The sequence below is a fragment of the Drosophila santomea genome, chromosome 2L, assembly GCF_016746245.2.
Source record: "Drosophila santomea strain STO CAGO 1482 chromosome 2L, Prin_Dsan_1.1, whole genome shotgun sequence".
Classification (NCBI taxonomy): Eukaryota; Metazoa; Arthropoda; class Insecta; order Diptera; family Drosophilidae; genus Drosophila; species Drosophila santomea.
The window spans coordinates 8,266,472-8,279,192 of NC_053016.2; the positions used below are offsets into that span (position 1 = coordinate 8,266,472).

Genomic DNA, 12,721 nt, shown 5'->3' on the forward strand with positions numbered 1-12,721 from the left:
AAAGTACACGGCATATATGAGCAACAGGCTGGCCCATAACACTTCGCCATAACAATGAAAATGAAAATAAAAAATAATCATATAATATAGTTGAGCACACGCAGCACCAAGCAAATTGAGACAGGCACGGCAGACTCACAGGAGCCACTACGATGATATTTTTGCCATTGTTTGAAGCATATGGAAGAGGGGGTGATGGAGGGGGAAAAGCGGGGAAAACGCAACAGTTGACTTTTATGCATGTCATGACACAGCGCAGCTTTATGTACCCAATCGGTTTACTTTTCCGCTGTTACCGTGCACAGCTGCGAACTGATATGCATTGCAGTTGAGCTGGCGCACAACGCGGCGTATGAGTAATACCCGTGACAATGTCCATAATTGTCGTGTTTCCCTTTTCTCACAAAAAGCTCTCATTAAAACTGGAATGGCTTTTGTATCAGAATGGGACCTAAGTATGGGAACTAAAAAATACCGGATTTTAAGGCTAGCTATCAGTTAATATTAGTTTTAATCATTTACTTAAGGGAAATATAACGAATTTCCCCAAAAGAAAGCTTCATCGCTAGAAACGTATATTACACACATTTTAATCGTTTCCACGCGGAAATTATTCTAAAGTTATCCCTTTTGCCATTTTTTTTAACAAACACACAAACGACAAATAAATTTATTGTCTAGACTTGCCGCAATTGTTGTGTAAGCTTTAACATTGTTTTACCCACAAACGATATATCATTTCGCATGTGGCACGGCATATTAGCGCTGGTTTTTACATCATTTTCACACATTTTCATTTCTGAACAAATTACGTGCATTATGGCGGAACAAAAGTGGGAAGCAACAATGGCTAAACCCTTTTCACTGTAAATTTTCGAGCGGTCGGGTTTTTTGGGCTGCTTTGGCATTATGAAAATGCTTTAAGCAGAAAATTGGATTTTTTCATCTTGAATGGAAAACAAAACACCAAAAACAGAGTAAAAAAAAAGCAGTGAGGCTATAACAGTAAAGCCCCCCCGGTAGCTACAAAAAATAATAAGTATTAAACATCACCCAAAAGAGTGGCGAAACAAAAAAACAAATAAATGTTAGATATGCTGACAAAGGTAGTACAATAAATACGAAATGACGTTGCTGCCACGGCTGCTGCTAATGTAAAATTTTACGTAGCATACTTTCGGGCCCCCTTGAGGTGGGCGTAAGGGGCGTGGTTGGGGGCAAGGGACAGGAGTTTTCTTCTTTTTTGTAGTTCGTAATCGTGCTGATTGTTCTGTTTTTTGTTTGGGTTCTTTAATTTCATTTCAGGCCATTTTTATTTATTTAACATTAGTTTTTATTTTATGAGCTACCAGGAGTACACTTGCCAGCAAAAATGAAAACAGTGCGAATATTGCCGAGCATAAGCACACAATATTAAAACGTACCTACCTAAGCTGTAGATTGAATTTAATACAGCTTTTATAGTGGGGCATAAATCAAGGCTACACAGTGCCTAATTGTTTAATCAAGAGTGTAAACGATGATAAACCTGAGCCATAAAAGATAACCCAGCGATAAGCCACCGTCTTACGAGAATTCTGACTCACTCGCTTTAGAAATATACACAAAATTCCATTTCGGGCATGTGTTTACCCACAATAAAGCCCCGAGCCCCAAAATCACTAAAGATAACGAGTTGGCGAGTGCCCCTGGAACTGCAATTGCAATCGCCACATAAAACAGGCCAGATCTGCGCCATTCCGCGTTGGCCAACATATCAGAATCCAATTGGCTGCACGTTTGTGCGGCAAACCACGCCAAAAAGCTCTTACATCGCGGGCTATTTTGTTGCAACTCGTACATATTGGCATAAGACTAATCCAGACTACCGCACGCAACAACTTAGTTATTGGCCATGGCCGAAAGCAGTCGGCAGAAGTCCCGGAATTACCGGGAAATTGGGTCACTGAGAGAAATCATGCTGGTATTTTGGCTTAATGCATAAAAAATTGCAATTAAAATATATTAAAAATGAATGATGTCATAAAAACCCTCCCAAGTTATGTTCTACATTATTTTCACGTTTTGGATGAAATTGAACCGGCATCTAGTAATAATAATAAAACTTAATATGTGTACGTAAGTAATACTCCTTTTTTTGAAAGTGCATTTACTTGGGTCTGAACTGCGCTTTTTCGGCCCAAAGCAGACGGAATGGTGACGCACATTAGCCGATAGTGCAACTCCAAAAACTCAGTGGCCCAGTCCCTGCCCCATTTAATGTGCAACAGCGAAAAGTTGAACGTGCTGGCAGCTAAATTCCTTTTTCATCCTCTCTCCTTGGCAACAAACACACACTCACTCACACACTCGCTAACTGATGGCCATTATCAGGATCATTATGTGGCATTAGGAGCCGCGCCACCAGGATGATGATGTTGTTGCAGCTGAAAGTTGTATGCGATTTATTTGCCCCCTTGTGTGTGTGCAAATGTGTGTGTGCGAGTGTGTGTGTGCGCGCGCATGTGTGAAAAAGCGAATTCGAGCTCATTTAAATAGCATAAATTAAGATGCTTAAGCTCATTAGGTGGAAGTTTTTAATTAGCAAAACTGGTCGGAAGTCCTTGTAATGACCAACGACTGGCAGGTGGTCGCTTATCATCCGCGGGAGGCCAAAAGGCCATCATGCCATCAAGTGGTTGCCAAAAAATATACTAATTATATAGCTAATGCAGTTCCTACGAATCTGCGTCATCTACGACCATGATAGATAAGCTGCGTTAATCACAAGTTGTAATTTTGTAAATACAAAAACAATTATATTTATGTATGTATGTAAGTATGTATATCAGGGATAAATAAGAATACGATAAAGGCCAAACGTCTAATCTTAAACGGAAAGATTAATTACTTTGTATGTACAACTTTGAAGTTATAATCATAAGCAGTGTGGAAAAACTTTCTATTGCATTATTAGTACTTTGTTTAATCTCTGACTGATTTTTCCATAAGTTCTAATACTCAGTTGGACAAATGCGATTGCTCAGCAATAGTTTAATATCAGAGATTTATGGGCCATAAAATAGAGAGTGAATTTGCGAATAATTTCCAATGAATCATGTGCTCCGTTAATCAAACGTTGCCATACCAACCGGAGCACGTGACTCACGATAAGACCGGCGTACTTAGGACGGTTTCCATAGAATGCGCCTGATAAACAAAGCACTCGACTTTGGGGCTAATACCAATTGAGCAGACATAAGGTTGCCATTCAGCCTTCCCTTCACACATCCTGGCAGAAATTTGAAGTAATCTCCGCGTTTTGTTCAGGTGGAATGGTTGTATTTGGGCCCTGCCACTTGCAACAGGAGATAAGCAGGCTTAAGCCTGCGAGAATTATTGAAGTTTGCTCAGCGAATCTTCAAGTTCCTGAAAAGGATTACACACTGAGCTTAAAGCTATATTTTAAGTACGGGAAGTAATGGTACATATCCAAGAACTGTTAAGCTTATAAATTTGCTCGTGAATCGAATGGCTATTAAGAAATTCACCAGAAATCTCCAATTACTTTCAAGTTGAGTTGCATTGCTATAAATGGATTGCAATATATTAATGCAATGAAAACGTATCTCTGTTCATTTTCAACATTCATGGCTTTAATATCTCATTCACCTTTTGTACGACTGCCAATACCCCATGATTGATTGATCAGTCTAAAGTCTGCATCGGTGGCTTTCCCATATCAGCGGGTGTCATATTGTTGCAACACTAGGGACACACTTGCCCGAATAGTGTCAATCAGATAATGGAGTTGTGTGCGTAGGTGGTTGAAGTGTTGGAGTGTGGACCAACTCGTGCTTACACTCAATCATTGATAATGCCTTGGGGAATGGCCGGCCACAAGAAAATTGACCAGCAATCGGAGGTTGCTGGACTGGCATAATTGTGTTTCGGTTACTCGCCGATTACCGTCTCTCACCGGCGATAAGCCACAATCGCAAAGTGGTTTCGAGCGTGTGATAAAAAATGTAGGCACAAAGATTATGAAGCTCTCTCCCATGGCAATTGGCCTGCAGTGTATTGGTGTATTGTTTAGATTAGCCCCAGTCTAATTGGCCATAGGCTCAGCAGGTCTTAGGCGATCGCACAGTTCTTTCTGCGCCGCTGAGGTGGCAGGTCGCGAAAAAATCTAGTAACTACCATTTGGCAACTTTGCTTGTTCACGTAGTGTAAGTGTAGTGACTTAAATCGAAAATATCCTTGAACAGTCCTGAGAATCTAAAATGATTACTACCTCTGTCAGTTCATTCCGTTGCCGCAGTGACTACGTGAAATACTACTGCGTTACTCATACGCCACGTTGGCAATCATGCTGCTAATGCGCGTGTTAGCCGTATTCCTTGGCTATTTGTTGGCACACACTTAATGTTATCAGTTCCCTTAGGGTTAATAATAGGTTATCAATGTTGTCCAAGATAAGCTTTAACTGAGCACATTATAAGTGTTCCTTACGGCCAAAAAAAATTCGCTTGCCACTCCTCACGTAATTATTCAAAATTGCATTTGGCCTAATGATAATTTTTTCAGTGATAACGTATCTTTATTGGAAATTGATAATCACTCGATAACGTTCATTAAACATCGATTTTCATTAGCCTGACACTAGTATTGAACTATAAAATGGTTTATGTCTGCTATATGGCGCAATAATAACCTTCTGACGTTAGAGCACGTGATGGATCATGTGGGGCGCACAAATTGAACCACTCAATAGTCAAGCTAAAATTTGCCAACCAACCGATTGGGGCTTCGATAATATTTTTACGGCCCACGAACGGATTTCTTAATGAGCCCCGTAACACCGCCTGCAATCCGTACAATCCAACAATCCCCAGTGAACCGGTAATTGCAGGCATAAACCAGCGGGAATGGAGATTGGGAATGGGAATGGGAACGGGAATGAGAATAGGCCATGGGTACTGGGTACTGGGTATTGGCAATCCGATAATCAGACATTTGCGTGAAGTTTGCCCCCAAAGATTTATGGCCATCTTAAAGGCAATTGTCTGGTCTGCGCAGATTTATGGCTTAGACTGATGTACAAACCTAAAACCGATAAGCGCCGACTTGCACTGATTTATCCACAGATGGCCATCAGCAAACCCCAGTCGACTGCAGTTAATCAATTCTATGAACCGTTTGTGCAAATTACTAGGTTGTTCTCCTCCTTATTGTAAGCTAAAGTAAAATCAATTCAACTCCAAGTATACTGTGTCTTCTAGGGAAATAATTTTCTAAATCAGGTAGAAATGTCTTAAACACATGACCCAAAGGTACAAACATTCTAAATTTAATTATTTTCCGTTGACTTTCGCGTCAAACTGATAAGGAAACGATTAACGATAATAAAACCCAATCCTAAACAACTTTTGTATATTTTCAATTGAAAGATAAGAGAGCAGAGCCAATTGTTTTTCATAAGATATTATATCATTTGTAAAAAACAATTCCGCGACTGCTATTCCATTTGCTCAACCATTTACGAAGCAATTAAAAATATCAACAAATTCTTTAAATCCCACAATTCCGTTCGAAAGAACTCACTTCCCTTCGCTGTAAATCAAATTTCTGCTGTCTGTGATAAGTCGAAACTATCAAAAAAAATAGCTGAAGTGAGGCCACAGACTGCGTGTCTTTTTATCAGCCAGTCGAGAGCGAGAGTCAATCATGATTTTATGGCCCGACAGGCGGGGCAAAATCTCAGCCAGCCATTGGTCTAACCATAAATATCCATAATCTGGCCAGCCCAAAACGGTTATCAGAAGACAATGCACTGAGTCCTGGGGCGAGTAATAAGCGCTTAATGCAATAAAAGACTCTCGGGGCTTATTTATAAACCAACTGATTGGCGGTAATTGTTAATAATTTCAAATTATTAATGCGCTCAGCGCTCAACGCCCACTCCAGATAGTTGCCGAATGCCAGTAGATAACAACCGAAACGATCCGTAATCTAATCTATTTTGGCCAGGTTCTGTTCCGAATTGTTGGGTACCACTTAGGTGATTGATTGCGACATTGGCAGGTACTGCATTGAAGTGTACCGGATCATAAACAATGTGCGTCATTTGGATCAACATATTTGAGTCCACCTGTCAGCAGGCGGACTTATTAAAGCTCGGCAAAACAGCTCATTATCCGAAACTGATTAGTAATGTGTGGCATGCAGCACTGTAAAAAATTTAAAAAATCCATTACATACTCTTCAAAGATGTTAAATAATTTCTGCAGTCATTTATTCATTTAATTCTATTTTTCCAAATTGTATCACAAAATATTATTGGATACTTTTATTTATTCCATGTTTAAAGGGCTATTAATTTATAGTTATTATTATTGGATACTTTCATGTATTCCAAGTTCATTTTATCATTTTGACACGGCTATAAACTAATTGCCTTGTTTATCATTGTTGGAATTTTCGGTGACAAATTACTACGATTGATCACATGCCTTGGCAATAAAAGTTCTAATAAAGCTTCAAAAGTCAATTTTTATGTGCACGTAAATTACCTTTTTATAAGGGCAAATATTATTACAAATATGCACCAATAAAACACATGAATAAACAGCACTTTAAAAATCTTCACAGTCAAATAAGAAAAGAGTTCAGTAGCATTAACTAAGCCTTAAAAAACGCGAATTTAAAAAACTTATATTTATTATTTTTATATTATTTATAGTCGTTCATTTTGTTGATTAACACCAATCACTCCCTATTTATTTGCAGTAATAGACCCTCGATTTGAACATGGGTGACATGTTCCGCAGCGAGAAGATGGCCTTGTGCCAGCTGTTCATCCAGCCGGAGGCGGCCTACGCCTCCATCGCCGAGCTGGGCGAGAGTGGATGTGTCCAGTTTCGCGATCTGAACGAGGAGGTCAGTGCCTTCCAGCGGAAGTACGTCAACGAGGTGAGGAGATGCGACGACATGGAGCGCCGCCTCCGGTACGTGGAGTCCGAGATGAAGAAGGACGAGGTAACGCTGCCGGTACTGCGACCGGAGGAGGAGCCCAGTGCCCCCAATCCCCGTGAGATCGTGGACCTTGAAGCTCAGCTGGAGAAGACCGACAATGAGCTGCGCGAAATGTCCGCCAATGGAGCCAGTTTGGATGCCAACTTCCGGCACATGCAGGAACTCAAGTGCGTGCTGGAGAACACCGAGGGCTTTTTCTCAGATCAGGAAGTCATTAATCTGGACGTCAACCGAAAACTGGACCCAGAGGATCCTGCCAACTTGCCAGGAGCCGCCCAGCGTGGTCAACTGGCCTTTGTTGCTGGTGTTATTAAGCTGGAGAGATTCTTCAGCTTCGAGCGCATGCTGTGGCGCATTTCCAGAGGAAATATCTTCCTGCGGAGAGCCGACATTGACGGCCTTGTGGCCGACGAGGAGACCGGAAGACCTGTGCTGAAGACCGTCTTCGTGGCCTTCTTCCATGGAGAGCAGCTGAAGCAGAGGATCAAGAAGGTCTGCACGGGCTATCATGCCGCCGTCTATCCCTGTCCCAGCTCGCATGTCGAGCGAAAGGAGATGATCAAGGATGTGAATGTGCGTCTGGAGGACCTCAAGTTGGTCCTCAGCCAGAGCGCCGATCATCGCAGCCGGGTTTTGAACTCAGCCTCCAAGCATTTGCCACGCTGGTCGATAATGGTGCGCAAAATGAAGGCCATCTATCACATCCTGAACTTTTTCAATCCCGATGTGACGGGCAAGTGCCTGATTGGCGAGGGTTGGGTGCCCACCAACGATATTTCCACCGTTCAGGATGCACTAGCTCGAGCCTCGAAGGTCTCGGAGAGCTCCATACCGGCTTTCATGAATGTCATCGAGACGAATGAGATGCCCCCGACTTACACGAGAACCAATAAGTTCACCAATGGCTTCCAGAACTTGGTTGACTCCTACGGCATGGCCTCATACAGAGAAGTGAATCCGGCTCTTTACGCCTGCATCACATTCCCCTTTCTGTTCGCCGTGATGTTTGGCGACTTGGGACACGGCCTGATCCTTTTGCTCTTCGCCTCCTGGCTAATCATCAAGGAGAAGCAACTGTCTTCGATCAAGGAGGAGATCTTCAACATATTCTTCGGCGGCCGATACATCATCTTCCTCATGGGCATTTTCTCCATTTACACCGGATTCATTTACAACGACGTGTTCTCAAAGTCCATGAATATATTCGGTTCCGCTTGGCACATGAACTATACGAGGGACGTGGTTCAGGATGAAAACCTCAAGTCTATCACCCTGCGGCCAAACGACACTGTTTACAAGACATATCCCTTCGGCATGGATCCCATTTGGCAGCTGGCCGACAACAAGATCATCTTCCTAAACACCTTTAAGATGAAGCTGTCGATCATTGTGGGCGTGATCCACATGATCTTTGGCGTCTCCATGTCGGTGGTTAACTTTGCCTACTACAAGAAGTACGCTAGTATTTTCCTAGAGTTTCTGCCCCAAGTCCTGTTCCTTCTCCTCTTGTTCGGATACATGGTCTTCATGATGTTCTTCAAGTGGGTCGTTTACAATGACACCGTTGAGGGACCGCTTTCGCCGGCTTGTGCTCCGTCCATCCTGATCCTGTTCATCAACATGATATTGCAAGGCAGTCAGGACACTCCGGAGCCCTGCAAGGAGTTCATGTTCGATGGTCAGAAGAGCATCCAACAGGTCTTTGTCATCATTGCCATCATTTGCATTCCTTGGATGCTTCTGGGAAAACCTCTGTACATCATGTTCAAACGCAAGATGAACGGGGCTCCTGCACCAAAACCCCAGAGCGCTGGAGGCGAGGGTCATGGTGAGGACGATGCCATGGGCGAGATCTTCATCCACCAGGCCATCCACACCATCGAGTATGTCCTAAGTACTGTTTCCCACACAGCTTCGTACCTTCGATTGTGGGCCTTGTCCCTGGCTCACGCACGTAAGTTGCACTTTTTATTGCATTTACATTACAATCTTTATTCCTTTCATATAATTATTAGTCATTTTCAATAATACATTATGTTTGATGTTTACAGAGCTCTCCGAAGTGCTGTGGAACATGGTATTCTCCATGGGATTCAAGTACGACAGCTATATTGGCGGCATTCTCATCTACGTATTCTTTGGAGCCTGGGCTTTGCTCACTGTCGGCATCCTGGTGCTCATCGAAGGACTCTCGGCCTTCCTGCACACACTGCGTTTGCATTGGTGAGCATCGAATATTGAGTACGCATTTCGGATGCATTTTAACCTCATTTTGTACCTTCAGGGTGGAGTTCATGAGCAAGTTCTATGAGGGCGCTGGTTACGCCTTTGAGCCTTTTGCCTTCAAGACCATTTTGGATGTCAGCGAGGATGACTAAGAAGCTTGGCACGTGAGGTCGGAGGAGAACGACAGGGCGCAGGACGCACTTCCTTAAAGCATTTTCCGTTAATTCCGTTCTTTCTATCGTTCTTTCACGGAGAAATAAATTTTTTTTGATATGCATACAGAATGCTGGTGACTCCCTCTGTATTCCTGGCTCATTTCTGGGTTTTGTGTCTGCCGACGACAAGTGTTTGGCATATGCTTTTTGACAGCTATGCTTTGGGCACGCAAGTGGCAACTGCAAAGCTCACTCTGGAAAACACATCTTGTGTGAGCACACATTCCCAAACGGACTGACTGCATATTTTTGAAACAATCTCAAAGCAAATTTCTGGATATCCGCAAAAGAAAGTTTGCTCTGTGTCCAATTTTTTCTCATTAGAAAAGTTGTCATATGCTGAAATTATGTTGTCACTTCGACTGTCCTTTGGGCATTGAGTTGCGAAATTGAACACTGGGCAATTTAAATAATAATTTTAGACAGATCGCATAATCGAAAACAAAGGCCCGGATTATAGTGCTGTTGTTTCAGTCATTTGGTGCGTGTGAAATGCCCAAAACTAATTTATTTAGTAAGTTACTCTAGTTAACTAACTACAGATTTAAGAATAAAAGCTATATGTAAGCTAGGAAGTTAAATATATAACACTATATTGTTCCTGAGGAAACTAAATCTAATTTCATATAAAGGTAAGTAACATAGCAATCAAATTTAAGCATTCAATGAATGCCATACCAACTTTTGTCTAAAAAAAACTGTTAAATGGCGCGAAATTCTTTTCAATTTCAATTTGGTGCGTTAGCCCTCGGTTCTTTGGGAACCTTTTCACCGGTGTTGTTTTTGCTTCTGGGCTGCCCTCTGCGCGTTTCCAAATATTTGCATTCGAACTCAATCGGCTGCGTTTTGTGTTTATTGCCTATTGCTCGCTGGCAAAATCGAACGTGTTCTTGTGTGTATCCTTTTTTTGTTTTTTCGCTGTCGTTATCGCCGCCATTGCTCTCCTGCCAAAAAATAAGTTCGTGAGCGACTGGGTGTTGACAATCGGACAATGGACATGGGACATTGGACATTGGACATTGAGCACTGGGCACTGGGCACTAGACACTGGGCAATGCTCAGGTGCTTTGGAGGGGGATAGGTGATCCAGGCAAAACACACGCAATGCAAATAGGAATTCAAACAGGCTGCAAACGCTTTGAACCCGCATGTCAAATGCTGTTTTCCCATAAACCGAACAACAGAGGCGGCTGAAAGAACAAGAGCTTGTGGTTCTATGGATTTGGGACACTAAAATACCCTAAAATAACCAATGTTCCTGTGCAAATATTATTTTTCATAAAAATACGCTTACATAGAATTTCTTACTCTTCAATGAAAATCAAGATCAAATAAAGTAAAGGTATATAATTTTAGCAAATTGGTAAGAGGTAAATTTAATACTGGCTATATAAGCTGTGCATACAAATCAATTCGTTTCCTATAAAGAGCTTTAAATCCTCAAGGAAAATTCTCCTCTCTAATAATCCGAATTAAACTTCTGTGACACTGACCAATTTTTGGAAACCAATAGCCAAACTGAGTATGCCGCGAAAAAAGCTATGAACTATCTGACACCCAGCGGCTAGTCGGAAGTTCTGGCCTGGAGGCATCCATGGTTTAACCGTGTTTGTGCAGCTGACATTCTGGTCAAGTTCCCTGCTGCCGCTGCGCTGTTTGGGAAAATACGCCATTTCGAATTACGTATACGCCGCGTATCGCCAACAACAGCAGCATCGGAAATAAATGCAACGAAAACAACAGGGGCAGTTCGGGCGATCGGCATATAAATATGGCTGCAAAATACATTAAACAAATAAATGTTTGTGCATGCATAGACAGTTGGTCGTAAATTATGTGAACTGGCCTAATGCATTTGGCCTCGTATTAATCAATGTTTGTGCTGGTTTTGGTGTGGCCTCCATTTTTTTGTGCCCAAACAACTGCGGCATTTACTCTTTCGAATTTGCTTTAATTTATTTGCCCGTCGCAATTATTTGCATTTTGTTTTATCAAAGTTTCTTTTGGCATTGCTGCACAATGGGTTTTTTTCTGGCAATGTCGTTTGATTTTTTATGCCTGCTGCAAAAGCATAAATATAAATCAAACTGCATTTGGTCGTTGTCGTTGATTTGCAACGGGATTTGTTTATAAATCCGCAAACACATCCCAATTCAAAATAATAGTTTCTACCTCGCCCCATAAATGTATAAATGTATCCATAGATATTGCTTTTTAATTGTTCGTCTCTCTATCTCTATGTTTTCTTTATAATTTTGTGTGCGTTTTTTATGACACACATATGCAGCCATTGGCCGCCTAATTGAATAGCAAAGCAAAACTAAATGAGACTTTTATTGTTTCCCATGCACTTTTATTATTTTTTTAGTTGAAAGAGCATCGTTTTTATTTCGGGATTTATTTGAAGCAATTAAATAAATATGCAATTTGTTGAGTTGCTTTAATATAGGTGGAATATTTGACCAATATTCTGTTTGCATTACCAATTTATTGCCTTGAAGTACCAAAGCTTTTATAACCATCGAAACTCAAAGCATCAGCTCAAATCTAGATCAACTTCTTGGTGTCCCAATTTTATTATCACTTGCCACAAAAGCCACGGCCAAATCACCGAATACGAAATTACCCCGCGTGGGCTTTACCAGATTTTACGACCACGTCCAACAAAGTCCGTAAATCAAAAGCAGATAATTTTCCAACAGCTTCACTTTCTTGCGGCCTCACCTATCCCAGCTCTCAAATCCTTGATTCCAAAGAACCAAAACCGAAACCGAACCGAACCGCACCGCAACGAACCGGACAACGAAGAAATAAAATAATTGTTCAGTGAGTGAGCCACAAATTATAAAATTTTTACGCTTACTTTCCCCCATCTCCGAGGCCACTAAATTTACATACTCCCATGACGAGCGACCGCCCACTCAGCTGGACGCACGTTCCAAGTTTTCCTTTATTTATGCCTGCGAAAAGGACGAAATCGAGGACCAAGGACCAGCAGGCAAAATGGCCAGGAAAGTGGTGGAGGTGGTGGGGGTGGCGCAGGGAAAGTGTGTGAGCACAATTGCGCGTCATAAATTTGAATTATTGTGCTCTTTGCATTTGACAACGACTTAAAAGCACTTGCAGCGATTTGGGCCAGCTCAGTCCAGTCCAGTTCAGTTCAGTTCAGCGAGAAGTCCGAGGCAGTCAGCTGTGAACATGTCCTTGAGACATATAAGAGAACTGAGTTCAGCACTCAAAAAAAATATTGGAAGCGACTTTTACAA

The 12,721-nt window shown here is 41.9% G+C and overlaps 1 protein-coding gene across 1 annotated transcript; it reads left to right on the plus strand.

Annotated features, from left to right (window-relative positions):
• Window positions 1-4,101: 4,101 nt before the first annotated feature.
• Window positions 4,102-9,524, plus strand: LOC120458039 (V-type proton ATPase 116 kDa subunit a1). The gene is made up of 4 exons (XM_039645548.1): window positions 4,102-4,208; window positions 6,769-8,968; window positions 9,066-9,237; window positions 9,299-9,524. Exons 2-4 carry the CDS (start codon window positions 6,790-6,792, stop codon window positions 9,390-9,392), a joined length of 2,445 nt encoding a protein of 814 aa, XP_039501482.1. The 5' UTR covers window positions 4,102-4,208; window positions 6,769-6,789; the 3' UTR covers window positions 9,393-9,524.
• The last annotated feature ends 3,197 nt before the right edge of the window (window positions 9,525-12,721 follow it).

Bases quoted from the DNA above. Each gene is read 5' to 3' on its own strand.
- LOC120458039 (XM_039645548.1), top strand. From the start codon at position 6,790: ATGGGTGACATGTTCCGCAGCGAGAAGATGGCCTTGTGCCAGCTGTTC. The intron at 8,969-9,065 runs GTAAGTTGCACT...TGATGTTTACAG, and splicing joins CTTGTCCCTGGCTCACGCAC to AGCTCTCCGAAGTGCTGTGG. The intron at 9,238-9,298 runs GTGAGCATCGAA...TTGTACCTTCAG, and splicing joins CACACACTGCGTTTGCATTG to GGTGGAGTTCATGAGCAAGT.